Source organism: Triticum aestivum, chromosome 6B (genome assembly GCF_018294505.1).
Source record: "Triticum aestivum cultivar Chinese Spring chromosome 6B, IWGSC CS RefSeq v2.1, whole genome shotgun sequence".
Taxonomy (NCBI): domain Eukaryota; kingdom Viridiplantae; phylum Streptophyta; class Magnoliopsida; order Poales; family Poaceae; genus Triticum; species Triticum aestivum.
In genome coordinates this window covers 508480643-508498707 of record NC_057810.1, presented here as the reverse complement: position 1 = coordinate 508498707, position 18065 = coordinate 508480643, and the positions used below count along the sequence as shown (strand labels likewise).

General features: G+C 45.8%; 1 protein-coding gene across 2 annotated transcripts; it reads left to right on the top strand.

The window, feature by feature from the left end:
- The first annotated feature begins 6741 nt into the window (after positions 1-6741).
- LOC123137695 (protein INAPERTURATE POLLEN 1 homolog) lies at positions 6742-14463 on the top strand. Of its 2 annotated transcripts, XM_044557531.1 has the most exons (3): positions 6749-7636; positions 13753-13829; positions 13935-14463. In XM_044557531.1, the coding sequence occupies exons 1-2, from the start codon at positions 6967-6969 to the stop codon at positions 13779-13781; spliced, it is 699 nt and encodes a 232-aa protein (XP_044413466.1). In that variant the 5' UTR covers positions 6749-6966; the 3' UTR covers positions 13782-13829; positions 13935-14463. The 2 variants fall into 2 exon arrangements, with proteins under 2 accessions (XP_044413467.1, XP_044413466.1); XM_044557532.1 differs by lacking the exons at positions 13753-13829; positions 13935-14463 and having other exon boundaries at positions 6742-7876.
- The last annotated feature ends 3602 nt before the right edge of the window (positions 14464-18065 follow it).

Sequence of the window (18065 nt, the reverse complement as noted above, 5' to 3'; positions counted from 1 at the left end):
TGCTATGTTCACGTGGGGTGTCATGTGGCGGTAACTCGAATTATTTGTTGCAAATGATTTGATTCATGCTACAAAGGTGTGTTGTGTTGTTGTTGCATTGACTAATTTATATGATGCATACATTGGTTTTCTATGTTGAAAGTTGTGTGAACCTTTATTCACAGTAATGTGTGAAGGAAATATGCCCTAGAGGCAATAATAAAGTTATTATTTATTTCCTTATAATCATGATAAATGTTTATTATTCATGCTAGAATTGTATTTACCGGAAACATAATACATGTGTGAATACATAGACAAACAGAGTGTCACTAGTATGCCTCTACTTGACTAGCTCGTTAATCAAAGATGGTTATGTTTCCTAACCATGAACAATGAGTTGTTATTTGATTAACAAGGTCACATCATTAGTAGAATGATCTGATTGACATGACCCATTCCATTAGCTTAGCACCCGATCGTTTAGTATGTTGCTATTGCTTTCTTCATGACTTATACATGTTCCTATGACTATGAGATTATGCAACTCCCGTTTACCGGAGGAACACTTTGGGTACTACCAAACGTCACAACGTAACTGGGTGATTATAAAGGAGTACTACAGGTGTCACCAATGGTCGATGTTGGGTTGGCGTATTTCGAGATTAGGATTTGTCACTCCGATTGTCGGAGAGGTATCTCTGGGCCCTCTCGGTAATACACATCACATAAGCCTTGCAAGCATTACAACTAATATGTTAGTTGTGAGATGATGTATTACGGAACGAGTAAAGAGACTTGCCGGTAACGAGATTGAACTAGGTATTGGATACCGACGATCGAATCTCGGGCAAGTAACATACCGATGACAAAGGGAACAACGTATGTTGTTATGCGGTCTGACCGATAAAGATCTTCGTAGAATATGTAGGAGCCAATATGGGCGTCCAGGTCCCGCTATTGGTTATTGACCAGAGACATGTCTCGGTCATGTCTACATTGTTCTCGAACCCGTAGGGTCCGCACGCTTAAGGTTACGATGACAGTTATATTATGAGTTTATGCATTTTGATGTACCGAAGGTTGTTCGGAGTCCCGGATGTGATCACGGACATGACGAGGAGTCTCGAAATGGTCGAGACATAAAGATTGATATATTGGAAGCCTATGTTTGGACATCGGAAGTGTTCCGGGTGAAATCGGGATTTTACCGGGTTACCGGGAGGTTACCGGAACCCCCCGGGAACCACATGGGCCTTCATGGGCCTTAGTGGAAAGGAGAAAAGGGCAGCCCAAGGGGGCTGCGCGCCTCCCCCCTTCCCCTAGTCCTATTAGGACTAGGAGAGGTGGCCGGCCACCCCTCTCCCTCTTTCCCCCTTGGGAATCCTAATTGGAATAGGATTGGAGGGGAGTCCTACTCCCGGTAGGAGTAGGACTCCTCCTGCGCCTCCTCCTCCTGGCCGGCGCACCCTCCCCCCTTGGCTCCTTTATATACTGAGGCAGGGGCACCTCTAAACACACAAGTTGACACAAGTTGATCCACGTGATCAATTCCTTAGCCGTGTGCGGTGCCCCCTGCCCCCTGCCACGACGCCTTATGAACTGTGGTTTGGCAAGAAACCAAAGTTGTCGTTTCTTAAAGTTTGGGGCTGCGATGCTTATGTGAAAAAACTTCAAACTGATAAGCTCGAACCCAAATCGGAGAAATGTGTCTTCATAGGATACCCAAAGGAAACTGTTGGGTACACCTTCTATCACAGATCCGAAGGCAAAACATTCGTTGCTAAGAATGGATCATTTCTAGAGAAGGAGTTTCTCTCGAAAGAAGTGAGTGGGAGGAAAGTAGAACTTGACGAGGTAACTGTACCTGCTCCCTTACTGGAAAGTAGTTCATCACAGAAAACTGTTTCAGTGACACCTACACCGGTTAGTGAGGAAGCCAATGATAATGATCATGAAACTTCAGATCAAGATACTACTGAACCACGTAGATCAACCAGAGTAAGATCCGCGCCAGAGTGGTACGGAAATCCTGTTCTGGAAGTCATGCTACTAGATCATGATGAACCTACGAACTATGAAGAAGCGATGGTGAGCCCAGATTCCGCAAAGTGGCTTGAAGCCATGAAATCTGAGATGGGATCCATGTATGAGAACAAAGTATGGACTTTGGTTGACTTGCCCGATGATCGGCAAGCAATTGAGAATAAATGGATCTTTAAGAAGAAGACTGACGCTGATGGTAATGTTACTGTCTACAAAGCTCGACTTGTCGCAAAAGGTTTTCGACAAGTTCAAGGAATTGACTACGATGAGACCTTCTCACCCGTAGCGATGCTTAAGTCCGTTAGAATCATGTTAGCAATTGCCGCATTTTATGATTATGAAATTTGGCAAATGGATGTCAAAACTGCATTCCTGAATGGATTCCTGGAAGAAGAGTTGTATATGATGCAACCAGAAGGTTTTGTCGATCCAAAGGGAGCTAACAAAGTGTGCAAGCTCCAGCGATCCATTTATGGACTGGTGCAAGCCTCTCGGAGATGGAATAAACGTTTTGATAGTGTGATCAAAGCATTTGGTTTTATACAGACTTTCGGAGAAGCCTGTATTTACAAGAAAGTGAGTGGGAGCTCTGTAGCATTTCTGATATTATATGTGGATGACATATTACTGATTGGAAATGATATAGAATTTCTGGATAGCATAAAGGGATACTTGAATGAAAGTTTTTCAATGAAAGACCTCGGTGAAGCTGCTTACATATTAGGCATTAAGATCTATAGAGATAGATCAAGACGCTTAATTGGACTTTCACAAAGCACATACCTTGACAAAATTTTGAAGAAGTTCAAAATGGATCAAGCAAAGAAAGGGTTCTTGCCTGTGTTACAAGGTGTGAAATTGAGTAAGACTCAATGCCCGACCACTGCAGAAGATAGAGAGAATATGAAAGATGTTCCCTATGCATCAGCCATAGGCTCTATCATGTATGCAATGCTGTGTACCAGACCTGATGTGTGCCTTGCTATAAGTTTAGCAGGGAGGTACCAAAGTAATCCAGGAATGGATCACTGGACAGCGGTCAAGAACATCCTGAAATACCTGAAAAGGACTAAGGATATGTTTCTCGTATATGGAAGTGACAAAGAGCTCATCGTAAAAGGTTACGTTCATGCAAGCTTTAACACTGATCCGGACGATTCTAAATCGCAAACCGGATATGTGTTTACATTAAACGGTGGAGCTGTCAGTTGGTGCAGTTCTAAACAAAGCGTCGTAGCGGGATCTACATGTGAAGCGGAATACATAGCTGCTTCGGAAGCAGCAAATGAAGGAGTCTGGATGAAGGAGTTCATATCCGATCTAGGTGTCATACCTAGTGCATCGGGTCCAATGAAAATCTTTTGTGACAATACTGGTGCAATTGCCTTGGCAAAGGAATCCAGATTTCACAAAAGGACCAAACACATCAAGAGACGCTTCAACTCCATCCGGGATCTAGTCCAGGTGGGAGACATAGAGATTTGCAAGATACATACGGATCTGAATGTTGCAGACCCGTTGACTAAGCCTCTTCCACGAGCAAAACATGATCAGCACCAAGGCTCCATGGGTGTTAGAATCATTACAGTGTAATCTAGATTATTGACTCTAGTGCAAGTGGGAGACTGAAGGAAATATGCACTAGAGGCAATAATAAAGTTATTATTTATTTCCTTATAATCATGATAAATGTTTATTATTCATGCTAGAATTGTATTTACCGGAAACATAATACATGTGTGAATACATAGACAAACAGAGTGTCACTAGTATGCCTCTACTTGACTAGCTCGTTAATCAAAGATGGTTATGTTTCCTAACCATGAACAATGAGTTGTTATTTGATTAACGAGGTCACATCATTAGTAGAATGATCTGATTGACATGACCCATTCCATTAGCTTAGCACCCGATCATTTAGTATGTTGCTATTGCTTTCTTCATGACTTATACATGTTCCTATGACTATGAGATTATGCAACTCCCGTTTACCGGAGGAACACTTTGGGTACTACCAAACGTCACAACGTAACTGGGTGATTATAAAGGAGTACTACAGGTGTCTCCAATGGTCGATGTTGGGTTGGCGTATTTCGAGATTAGGATTTGTCACTCCGATTGATGGAGAGGTATCTCTGGGCCCTCTCGGTAATACACATCACATAAGCCTTGCAAGCATTACAACTAATATGTTAGTTGTGAGATGATGTATTACGGAACGAGTAAAGAGACTTGCCGGTAACGAGATTGAACTAGGTATTGGATACCGACGATCGAATCTCGGGCAAGTAACATACCGATGACAAAGGGAACAACGTATGTTGTTATGCGGTCTGACCGATAAAGATCTTCGTAGAATATGTAGGAGCCAATATGGGCATCCAGGTCCCGCTATTGGTTATTGACCAGAGACGTGTCTCGGTCATGTCTACATTGTTCTCGAACCCGTAGGGTCCGCACGCTTAAGGTTACGATGACAGTTATATTATGAGTTTATGCATTTTGATGTACCGAAGGTTGTTCGGAGTCCCGGATGTGATCACGGACATGACGAGGAGTCTCGAAATGGTCGAGACGTAAAGATTGACATATTGGAAGCCTATATTTGGATATCGGAAGTGTTCCGGGTGAAATCGGGATTTTACCGGAATACCGGGAGGGTTACCGAAACCCCCCGGGAGCTATTTGGGCCATAGTGGGCCTTAGTGGAAAAGAGAAGGGGCTGCCCTAGTTGGGCTGCGCCCCCCCCCTTCCCCTAGTCCTATTAGGACTAGGAGAGGTGGCCGGCCCCCTCCTCCTCTTTTCCCCTCCGAGGAATCCTAGTTGGACTAGGATTGGAGGGGGAATCCTACTCCCAGAGGGAGTAGGACTCTCCTGCGCCTCCCCCCCTCTCCTCCTTTATATACGGAGGCAGGGGCACCTCTAAACACACAAGTTGACACAAGTTGATCCACGTGATCGATTCCTTAGCCGTGTGCGGTGCCCCCTGCCACCATATTCCTCGATAATACTGTAGCGGAGTTTAGGCAAAGCCCTGCTGCTGTAGTTCATCAAGATCGTCACCACGCCGTCGTGCTGACGAAACTCTTCCCCGACACTTTGCTGGATCGGAGTCCGGGGATCGTCATCGAGCTGAACGTGTGCTCGAACTCGGAGGTGCCGTAGTTTCGGTGCTTGATCGGTTGGATTGAGAAGACGTACGACTACTTCTTCTACGTCGTGTCATCGCTTCCGCAGTCGGTCTGCGTTGGATACGTAGACAATACTCTCCCCTCGTTTCTATGCATCACATGATCTTGCGTGTGCGTAGGAAATTTTTTGAAATTACTACGTAACCCAACAATGTGTTGCAAGCAAATGTGAGTTCTAACTACGTTTTCAGCATCATGTTTATCAATATGCGAGGAGACTTCTAAATGATGTTGCGTACACACGACAAAAGTTATTGCATGCAACGTTTTCTATTTTCCACCATGAAACTATTCGGTAGTGGGTTCGATAGATTTGATGCGACATGTGTACTATGTTTTGGTAAAACTACTCCTAGCAACGAAAAGAAATACTAATTTTCACACACATATAGATTTTCTTATTGGATTGAGTAGCTAAAGAAGATGACGTTGATGTACACTATTAACAGTATTTGTAAATAAAGTGAAGCCAATGTGTACCATATCCCCTCGCAAAAAAATGTGTACCATATCCACATTGACAACTAGAAGAACATTGGGTGCATGTTTATGTAAAACAACAAAAAAGGTAGAGGTGTCTTGGAGCATGGTCAACGGATTGCCCGAAACCTGCTGCCCCATTGTCCACTTAGGCTCAGATCCCATGCTGGGAAAAAAGTAGTTGCCCTGCAGGTCATGGTGTGGCCTACAGTGGAGGCTGCTACTCCATGAGACAAATCGAAGAGAAAGGAAGGAGAGAGAGAGGAAAAGATGTGAGAGATGGATACATCCTTTACTTGATGAGCTTAGCATATTGGGTCCACAAAAGAATTGCCCCATGTTTTCTTTAAATGAGAATGGCCTCATGTCTTAGTGTATGAGTTAATCGGTGGCCTCACCTCCTTGACTCTAGCTGGATGGGCTGGGGCAACAGCTAGATGTTACCCTATAGTTCATGCCCTTAGAACATGACCGACGACTATCTGCTAAAGGACTGGTCTCCCGTCTAACAAAGTGAAGAACAAAAGGAAAAAAAATACACATGGACTTTGGTGTATGCAATTCTCAAAGAGAAAGCTGTGTATTAAGAGAAAACTACGACCCACAAGATGGTGGCCTAGAAACTCGCGTTGAGCAGTTGCTGGTTGAAACATCGGCCTCATCATTTCTTGCTTCGATGAACTTACGAGAGCGGTGTTGCTTCCTTTGACCATGTTCTTCTAAATGTTGTATGCAAGACAAATTTTCCTTTTGCTTTTCGTTCATTCTAAAATCTTATGCGTTAACAATTATGTTTAGTTTGTGCCTTGTAAATGTGTTTTCTAATATACTCCATAGGACACACGGAAAATTTGAGAAAAACTTCGGAAGAATTTGCTCAACAAACTGTATGAGGTCTTGAGCAGTTTTTTTTTTCATTTTATAGGGGTATTTCCCCGCCCTGAGAATCAGGTTTTGAGCAGTTTTTTTTTTTTTTGAGGGAACTGGTTTTGAGCAGATGAATTCCCTCCGTCGTCTGACGAGAAACACACGCGCCGCGAAGTAACTGGACCGGGCCAAAACTTCCTTCCAGGACGGATGATAACCCCTTTGCAGTGGCAGCCCACCTCCGTCCTTTCCTCCTCCCCTCCCTCCCAGCGGCGGCGACGGACGACGGCCGTTCCGAAAACCCCCAAACGGGTAAACCCCACCAGACTCAACCGACCAATCGACCGCCCCCGCCGCCTCCCGTGGAGCCACCGCAGCCGCGTCCGCGTCCGCGTTCAGAAGCATGCCGAGGCCTCCTCCGCCCGGCCGAGGGGCTCCGGGCGCCAGGCGGCCGATGCGGGACTTCTTCGCCGCCTGGCTCGCCACCCTCCGCTCGCCGCTCCTCCCGTTGCTCCGCCGCGCGCTCTCCTCCTCCCCCGGCGCCTGGAACGACCCATTATCATCGGCCCCCGCCGCAGTCGAGGCCCACTTCGAGGCGCACTGGTCCGCCCTCGACTCGGCCGCCCGCCAGGACCCCGCCCAGGTCATCTGCGCCGGAGATTGGCGGTCGCCCCTGGAGCTCCCCTTCCTCTGGCTCGGCGACTTCCACCCCTCCCTCCTCACCTCCCTTCTCCGATCGCTGTCGCCTTCGCCGCGACTCCTCGCCTCCGCCGACCGCGTCGACCGCCGAATCCGCGCCGCCGTCCCCGTCCTCTCCGACCGCCTCCGCCACGCCCAGGAGGTCTTCACCTCCGCGGAGGTGGCTGGCGGGGCCGACCTGGAGGCGTTCTTGGAGGAGCTCAAGGCCGTCGCCCTCGAGGCTAATCGGCTCCGTCGGGGCGTCCTTTCGGATCTCGTTGCTGCCGCCGGTGGGCACCAGGCGGCGCTCTTCCTCGAAGCTCTGTCGCGCTTCGTGCTCTCCATGCACGACCCGGAGGTGCTCCGCCGCTTCGACCATTGTCGCCCCTCGCCTGGTAGTTAGACCCTCTTCTTGGCTCGCTAGTTTCTGTTCTGTTTCTTGAGTTCTTTGGGTTGTGCAAATCTTGGTTTCTAATTGTACCAATGAAGCTTTATGTAAAAAAAAACGAGACAACATTAAAATGTAGGAAGGGTTAATGCCAAGAAAAAAATGGCGTTCTTCTGTATGTTTGGCTGTGATTCTTCTTTGTAACGGAAATATTGGACCTTGGAGTATATGGTAAGATGTGCAAGGAAAACGCTGTGGAAAGTATGGAATGTCTTGTGACTGAAGTTGTTTACTGTATTGCATTAGGAATGTTAATCCTCTTCCGAATTATCACTTGAAGTTATGGATGGATTGAATAGGATTGATTAAATGTTAGCGGCAGGGGAATTGGATTTTCGTGAACAATGAAGAAATAATCTATGCTGCTTGTTTCATCTTCTTTTGATGTTTAGCTGAATATTGTTTGTCATTAGTTGATTCAGATTACATAGCAGTGCCGGTACTATTGTGTTGTTCACATTGTGTGCACATGTATCATTGTTACCGTGTATATTGCTTGTGTCGATCTTTTTGGTGATAAAATAGTTTGATGAAAATGAACAGACCTTTACATTAGATTTCTTTGCTGTGAAAATTTGACCTGAGATGTACTCTGCCCTCATAAGTCATAACTAGCATCGGTGTGACACACACTGTTTAGTTTCTTTTCCAACGTTTAGTCAGTAACTGGTTTGCAAAAGTAAATCTGCTGACAGTAACTTTTACTAAATGACTCCTAATGTCCACTTGCGTATGCTAGTCTCTGTGCATTTTTTACCTTGTTATATACTTACATTATGCTAGACAATAGGAAAAGTATATGTTTGGCATGATAGCGAGATGAACACTCTAGGAAGATGCCAACTCGTTATGTTTTAGGCAGCAGTGCCACTAAGTTTAATCTGCAACAGTCATAAATCTTTGAATGTTGTTCCTGCGAGCAATGAAGTCAGCAAACAATCATGCACTAATTATTGGACGAAGTTGTTTAAGGGCGTTACGCCCTTGCCCCAACTCGATAAATTTGCATCTAAAGGCATGTGAATGGTCTGAATTTAATTGTTTCAATGTATTTAGCGTGTTGTTAGGCTTGAACAAATATTTGTGCCTCTAATAGCCGAGACCCTAACTGAATATTACTTGGATAAAGAAAAGGTAAAATCGGATTCTCAGGTAATCATTACCATTTCCTAATATTACCAGTCAGAACCAGCACTTGGTGAATTGGTTGGTTTAATGACCTAATTTGAAGGCTCCCGTGATAATTTAATTTAATGATGTATATAAAAAATGACCCAGCCAAGTCTAACTTTGTAACTACAGTTTATATTGCATTCGAAGCTTTGGAGAGAAAAAGAATATCCTGTAAAGAATAACTTTACTAGAATCTTGTGAAGATCGGCTGATTACATGCTGTCTTAACTATTGTCAGTTGTCACGGTTCTGCCAAAAAGGGTCTAAGGATGCCATTAAGATTTTTTGCATTTCTTCAACTTTTGCTAGTTTTTTATTTGGTATATAAGATTTTTCCACACTGATTTTTTTTACAAACCATTTGCTATGTTTTTCTTGATAAACAAATCTTTTGGCATTCTTCAAGTCCAAACCTCCATAGGTTTACATCAGATTATGATAGGCAAGTGTACTTGTAAATTTAGGGGTAGCAAGGGTTTGGCCCCTTTTTAAAGGTTGCCTAGGTCAATAAGAAATTGCAGACTAGTTGAACTGAAACCACTTAATTGCTAGGTCGCCAAGAAGGCAAGAAAATACTTGGAAACCTATTTGATAACATCAATGGTTATTAGGTACGCATACAAAATATAATTGTAAGTGCACTTCTCACTTCAATGCATAGCACTAGTTACTTTTCAACCACATAACGAAATGTCTGATCCCGCACAAAATTTAATCAGTCATAGCTTTGCTATACTGTGGGAATATATCCATGTCAATCACCTTCCCTTGGAAATTGTATCTTTTATAACAGCTGGAAGGCAGTTAACCACCGGATACGATTCAGCAGTTTGCATCGTTTCTTTAATTATGCACCAAAGACTAAACTTATGGTTGTATAAATTCAAACTGTTGGGGGTAGTTACTAGTTACTACTCCCTCCGTTCCAAAATAGATGACCCAACTTTGTACTAACTTTGTACTAACGTTAGTACAAAGTTGAGCCATCTATTTTAGAACGGAGGGAGTAGATGTATTTTACATGCATAGATTCTTCAAGGCCTCTTTGACCAATATTATACTTTCATTCTTGTTTGAATTTCTTAAGTTTGTTCTCTTGCTGTTTGGTACAAAATTACTTCGTTAGCTTGGATAACTATTTCCGAAGAAACTAGACTAGGTGCAGCATGTAGAACTTGGCTCGCACACACTAATCAGAACAAAAATGTGAGCTAGGTCCAAAGCAACAGGAAGTCCTGGTTATGTACATAAAGAAACTCAGGATAATATTTAGTATGGTGGTCTAAAGAACAGTTTATGGTTGTCTAAAGAACAGTATCTTACAGTGTTTCCATGTGAGGATATAGCACTGTTGGGTTACATAATGCTCTCCAAAAATGCATCCCTAGATCCAAATGTTCGCATAGCATATCTATGTTTGCATGGCTCTCTTGACTCTTGAGCAATTATGCCCTCTAGGTTTCTTGTTGTTTCCAGTCTGGCAGTTGTACTTCTTGACACTATAACAGATCTCTTAGAAGTTGTGTCCATATTATTCTCTTTTGCTTTAACCTCAAGAAAAAGGCGAAGATTTATTGATAGAACAGTGAGTGCACGTTGCTATAGCCTGACGAAAAAATGTTCTGCCCTTGTTTAGTTCAGATGAATGTCTATGAGCCCTATGTCTTCCTTTTCATCCATCTGACATTCACATAAATTTATTTCCCTTAATACTCCCTCCGTCCGGAATTACTTGTTGCAGAAATGGATAAAAATGGATGTATCTAGAACTAAAATACGTCTAAATACATCCATTTCTCCGACAAGTATTTCCGGACAGAGGGGGTATCACCTTTTCTTAATTGGTATGTACTCTATAAATCTTATGAACTTGTTTTTGGGATAATTATATACTTTGAATCTTCTAAAGTAATTGTTTTACCTGGTTAGTTTTTCCTCAGTCTTCCATCTTTTACGTAGCGGTAAAGATGCGCAGCGGTAAAGCTGTTGCCTTGTGACCATGAGGTCACGGGTTTGAGTCCTGGAAACAGTCTCTTGCAGAAATGTAGGGAAAGGCTGCGTACAAAAGATCCAAAGTGGTCGGACCCTTCCCCGGACCCTGTGCAAGCGGGAGCTACGTGCACCGGGCTGCCCTTTTCTTTCCCCATCTTTTACGTCTTTTGGTCTAACCTAGACGTCCTCATAAAGTAATCTTCTTAAGTTAATGACATCTTGCTGCCATGTTGCCCTCACAGTTCTGCATGTTTCCCATAGATTATACAAAAGAAAATACCAAGCTGACAAATTAGTTACTGCAAATATATTTCTTGGAAGCTTTTGTGATCTCGCGTGGCAGAAGTGCATCAAATAATAATATCTTTGCTCATGTTGGCGGGCAAGGAGGGATGAACTGCAAAAGTGCAAATTGAAGTTCTTTTTCTCATCTGCCAAGTTGTACCATTTTGTCTTAAGATGCCCAACCAAAGCCTTGACCCCTTAGGCTGATGGTGGTTTAATGGGAAGCTGTTGGCGCCTTTTGTGCTTGTCTGCATAGTGACAACTGACAAGAGGAAACTCCTGAACCCTGTGCACATTTTTGTGTTTCATTATGCACATATGGGTTCGTTAATCAATGATAAGGAAACTTCTGTGCTGGTTTGTGAACAAAATTTGGGCTATCTCTTGGTGTTAAAGTAAGTTTGCCTAATCGTGTGGTTCTCGCCCGGTTCTCCACTAATTAAATGAGCCGTTAAGAGATTGCTTCTGCTTGATTAATAGATTGAGGCCCTGGGCTCCAGTTCAAAAGTTTATCCTGGGTCGTTGAGAGATCGCAGCACTAGTCAAATCAGACATGGTGCCAGTGTTACTTGCTAGTTCGCCATGAAAGCAAGAACATATTAAAAAACCTATTGGTACTGATAAACAAAGAGAAACTGTAGCCAGCAATAACTATGCACTATGTTCTAGGAATAGGTCTATGGACAACCATCTTCCCTGGGAATATTATCTTTCGTATCAATTAGAAAGGCGAACCACTGGATACTATTCAGCATTTAGTATTGTTTTCTTCAGATCTGTACCGAATACTAGGTTTATGTTTGCAAAATCAGCACTTGGTGATACTTACAAGATGTATTTTAGAAGCATAGATTCTTCCAAGCCTTCTTGGCCCATGTAATATTTACAAGGTGTATTTAGATGCATAGATCTTCCAAGCCTTCTTTACCAATATTATTGTACTTGTACGTGTCCCTTGAACTTTTTAAGTTTGTATTCTTGCTGCTGGGCATAAAGTATTTGCATTACAGCATTGATAACTATTTCCCAAGAAACTGAACCAGGTGCAGCCTGCAGAACTGGGTTCACATTAGTCAGAACAAAAACCTAAGCTACGTGGTCCAAAGCAACAGGAAGTTCCAGCCTTGTATAGAAACTCAGAATAGTATGTATTCTTGTGGTCCAGTCCAGTGCATCAATAGGTTGACCTACAACCGTACAGTCTTATACTAAGTAAATAAATTTTGTGTGGTCCTAAAGAACAGTATCTTTACAGTTTGCTCCATGTGAGGACAGGACTGTTGGGTTAGGTTATGGTCTCCAGAACTGCATTCTAACATCCCAAAGTTAGCATAGTAGATCCACTATGTTCGAATGACCCTCTTGACTTTTGAGGAGTGATGCCCTCTAGGGTTCTTGTTGTTTCCAGTCTGGCAGTTGCACTTATAGATGACTATAACAGATCTTGCAGAAATTCTGTCCATATTGTTCTGTTCTTCTCTTGCCTCAAGAAAAACACGAAGTTGCATTGATGAATTGACTATTCCGTTGTTTTCCTCGTCCGTGTTTCTTTTCATTCTTCTGGCAATCCATATACTTGTTTTCTTCAATATCACATTTTCTCAGTTAAAATGTAAAAAACTTTGAAACTTCTAAAGTAATTGTAATTATTTTACCCGGTCAGTCTTGTGTGGACTAACATATTTGGCCTAACAATAGCTGCTGTGTCAGCGTATACGATATCTTGCAGCACTGTTTGCACTGACAGTGCTGCCTGTTGCCAATTAATTATGTGAAAGGAAGTGTCAGGTTGTGACATTAGTTATCACAATCTTGTAAAGATCTTTGAAGTTTTTGCTGCCTCGCGTTGCAGAAGTGCATCAAATGATAGTAATGATACACTTTTCAAGACCATGCAGGACAGCTGTCTCGTGCATGTGATTTGTATATCACATAATAATGTTTTGAACTGCAAAAGTGCAAATTGAAGTTCTTTTTCTCATCTGCCAAGTTGGACCATTTTGTCGTACAACCTAAGTCTTTGGATTTTGGAATCATAACCTTCCCTAGTAAAAGCCTTGACCTCTCAGGCTGATGCTGGTATAGTTACAACCTGTAGCCTTGTTTGTTTGTTTGCATAAAGAGGAAACTCCTGAGTCCTCTGTAGATCTTTGTGTTTCATTATGCGACATGTGGGGTTTCTTAATCACAGTGATCAGGAAAATTAAGATGATAAGATCAACCATGTTTGCTGGCTGGCTATCCTAAACTCCTAATAGATCTGAGGGGTGCACACTTCACATGCTTCTGAACTACTAAATGTACTTGAAATTATAGGTTTTTCCTGTTGGCCAACCAGATCATCAGTAGTCCTTACTTGATGTGCTCTTTCGAGTTTTTAAAAGCACTTGTTAGTAGTATATGATGAACGCATTGCTGTCCTATTGATGTTCAACAATTTTCTTGGTACTTGCTCGGTGGTTGGTTGGTCTTACCTGTCGATCGATGGTTAATGTACACAAGTGACCACACTGCAGCATCAGCACATCTGGGATGCTGCGTAATCGATCTGAATTCAGTTCATCAGGATCCTATTGACTATTGACTGACCGCATACGTGTATTGCTATTGCAGGCATCTTTGGGAAACACGAGGCGCGGTAGCAACGGCCATGGCAGGAGCGAGGAGACCAAACGAGATTTCCTTATCAGGTATGGTCAAGCACACACGCATTTTGCTACACTGGGTGCCCATCTTTGGTTGGCACATGCAACATTTTGTAATGCTCCTGCTCCTCTTGGCTTGCCTTTTGGCAGCGGCTAGCGGCGCATTAGGTGTGGTGGATGGAGGTGGCGGGTGTCCAGTCCAGGCGACTCGAAAACGTTACCAGCACTGACTTCCAGGGGCCAACTGCATGGATCCGACTGGACCGGATCGATTTCCAAAAACGCATCACGTCGCCAGCACTGACGTCTCAGTGTTAACACCTGTTCAAAATCGACGTTTTGTTTTAGTTGGGGCATTGAAAGGGAAAAGGCGACTCGTGGTAGCTGCACGTTTTTGTTTACAGTGTTGACAGCATCTCTGCAAAGAAAAGGTTAGTGTTAACATCGGCATGAAGTAGTCTAGCCACCGGCCGTTGAGCGTTGCTGTATTCTATTGCGCATGCAGTTGTGGAGAAAGAAATGTGAGAGGTCCGTTTCAGTCAGACTGTCAGAGTATCAATCAACCAAATCTTTTGCTTGCATCGTCCCTCTGAGAAACAATATATATGATGATCATGTATGTTGTGGTTGGCCCTTGGGGCAGCATTGCTATTATTACTTAAAGTTTGGGTTCGGTTCACCTTGGAGGTACGGAGAACGGCGCCGTATGGTTGGGAGCATTTTTCTCTGGGAGTGTGAGGAGAGGAGATGCTCTATGTATTATGCATGTCAACATCGATCATACCCGTCGGTTATGCTGTTGAGTTGCTAGTTTATTTGCACAGGCCTGGCCCCGTCATTTGTTTATCTCATCTTGTTGGCCCTGTTCCCGCCACCAAACATGGCAAACCGCTGTATTTTTGTCCGTCAGCCACTTCTCCGCCGCGTTTCTTTCTTCCAAACCAAAGAGGAAGAAGAAAACGAAATTAAGCCCTTGCGACTGCGCGCGGCGGCTCTTCTCGCCGCCGAAGAGCCAAAGCTGGCACGGCAAATTGGCGCGCGCAAGGTCACTACTACTCCCGGCGACGGCTTTAATGCAGCAAAGGACATGTCGAGGCCGTTCCTTCCGCACAAGATTTCACCGGTAACATCAACGTTGTTGCAAGTTAATGCAAGTTGCTGCGGCCACGGTCGGGGTGGAGAACGTGCAGACAGCTACGCCGGCGATGGCGATGGCGATGGGGCATTCCGCCTCCAGCGCTCGCTGGAAACAGGCCGGTGGCACCCAGCGCCAGCAGCGGAGCGCTGAGAGCGAGCGCGCGCGCCTGCGTCAATCCGACCGACCCGACCGGAGTCACCGACCCGGCGTACTATCCCGTCCGGAGATGCGCGCGGACGCGAGTAGTACGTCTCTGTCGTCGTCGTCGCGCGAAAGGGAGGGGGCCGGGTGTCAGTAAACCATGGGAGGGTCGGCGCGGCGCGGCTCGGCTGGGAGGAGTCGTGTACTGTGTACTGGTGCGACTAGTAGTAGGTTGTTTCCTTGCGACGGCGAGGCGAAAGCATGTACAGTATGTTCTTTTCGTGCCCCCCGCCCCGCCCTGCACTGTACCCCGCCGATGCCGGTGCGCTTTTCGCGGTAATTACGACGGCGACGGCGATGGCGATGGGGCATTCCGCCTCCAGCGCTCGCCGGAAACAGGCCGGCGGCACCCAGCGCCAGCATCGTACGATCCGACCGACCCGGCCCGAGTCACCGACCCGGCGTACTATCCCGTCCGGAGACGCGCGCGGACGCGAGTACGTCCCTGTCGTCGTCGTCGCGCGGAAGGGAGAGGGCGGCGTACCGTCGGGCCGGGTGTCAGTAAACCGTGGGAGGGTCGGCTGGGCGGGGGGAGTCGTGTACCGTGTACGGGCAGTAGGTTGTTTTGTCGCGACGGCGGCCGGTTTGGACTTTGGACTGGGCCACGAGGCGGCCGTGACGGGGTAGTGAGTGGAGGGGTGCCGGCTTTGGGAGTGGGGGGCCGACGCGTCGACGCTGATGCGACGCCAGCTCCACGCTGAGAAGGACGCGGCTGCGGCCGCGTTGAGGCTGACGTGGAGGAGGGTTGGACCGGGTGTCAGTGGGAGGGTAGACCATGCGGGCCCCGCCAGCGGGTGGGCTACGCGTCGGTCCGGTGGGTGGAGAGGTGCGCTGCGTGCGGTCGCTGGCCATCAGTTCGGGAGGTAATTGCTGGATGCACATATTGACATATACTCCTAGAACTTTATTATTATTATTATTGAATTATTGGATTGCTTACCACGTGTGTCACGTGGCATGGTCTCATAGAGCTAGAGGGAACAATTATGTGCTACCGGGTTTAGAGTATCTCCAACAGTGACTGCAAAAAATGCGCGCGAGATAAAATGTCATTTTAGCGTGCGCGCTCCAACGAAGACGGAAAACAATTGCGCGTGCGGGAAAAAGCGGCCGGACGCGTGCTAGATTTGGCGCGTGGCATCCGGCGTGCCTATAAAATGCAGCGCCCGTCACGCGCCTCCTATCGCTCTCCACCTCGCTACGCGCCCTCTCCCGCTCTCTCTCCGCTTCCTCTGTTGTTTTCTCGCCTCACCGTCGATGCACCATCACCGCGCCACTATGCCGCCGCGCCGCCGGGGAGTTTCGGGCTACCGCGGCGTACGCGCGCGCCCCTCCGACACCTTCTACGCCGAGATTCGGTGCGGCGGCGTGCACCTCGGCCTCGGCACCTTCGACACCCCCCACGAAGCCGCACGCCCGTACGACGCGGCGCCATGGCGCCTCTCGAGGCCTCGCGCACAGATGAACTTCCAGGATGTCTGTACGCGCGAGCAGGCGCATGACCTCGCCCCTCTGCCACGGCTAGTAACTGACGCCGACCGTCAGGAACACCGTCGGCAGCTGCGCCACCTCCTCATCGCCGAGGCGGACAAGTGAGTCATGGCAGAGTGGCGCCGGCGCCACCCGGAGGACGTTGCCAACGAGAACGCCTTATGGGCGGAGAGGAGGGCAAGGCGGCGCGCGGAACAGACGGACAAGCGTCGTCGGAAGGCACTGGCCATATCGCAGTGCGAGATGGAACATGCATCATTCTTATCCGAAGACGACGATCGGTGGGCACACGCGTTTATTGATACGTCGGAGGAGGAGGACACACGCAAGGAGGTGGAGGACGACGACGACGAGAGGTCACCGTAGTTTCTAGTTTTACCGGACTATGTTTGTATCAGACTAGTTTGTGCTATTTGTATCGTTGAATTTTATCTATTTGATTGAACTAGTTTGTGTCCTGGTTGCTCGCGCGCGCGATGTTTATTTGTAGCGTCTGTTGGAGCGGATCGCGCACGCAATACTTTGCAGCCGTTGTTGGAGCCAGCGCCCTGCCGTGTGAAAAAAAGCTATTTCCACGTGCAAAAAGCTATTTTAGCGCGCCGTTTGTTGCGCGTCTGTTGGAGATGCTCTTACATTAACGTTGGGTTTGGATGTATGTAATGCTATTATCAATTTGGATTTGGTTTTCCCTAGCCTCAATTCAGTTGTTTTGGATGTATACTCTGAAATAGATAGAAGATGAATTAAACAAATTCATGACTTCTTTTTAGGAAAACAAATTGACCAGTTAATAGAAAAAGGTGAAAAATGTTTTTTTCATAGAAATTACCCTGCATGCATTTTATGAAATCTCTTTATCAGGTTCATCCTATATGGAGTAGTTGACACAGACTATAGAATGTAATGAAGACATTCAAATCGGAGGAGTACAATTTATCTTCATGGTCGACTTTGTCTCGATAAAAGTTTTCATACTGGAGAATGCAAATAATAACACATGATTGGATACCTCAAACATGAATGTATTACTTTTCTTTTGCCATATATTTTCGACAGTAAATACTACTCCTTAGTAGTGTTGGAATTTAGTCTATTTTGGAACAGCCCAATAACTATTTCAGAAATTCCTAATAAATCTTAGAGGCTCACTTAGTCCATTCGTGCAAGGCAAGGGATACTACTAAAGTTTAGTCCCACATTGCTAGTTTAGTGGGAGTTGGACCTTCTTATAAGGGAGGTTTTTTCTCCACTTGTATGAGCATGAGAACAAGAGGGACATCCACACGGCTCCTCCTCCGCCGCCCGCCTCGCCTCGCGACGCGGGAATGACCCCGGTCTCCGAAACTCCACCTCTTTGAGTCCTGTACGAGAGAAGGGTGATAAGGTTTTTGGGGAGCGCTCAGCGCGACTACTGACTTCTTCGTCACGGACGCCCCGGACTCCGACGACTA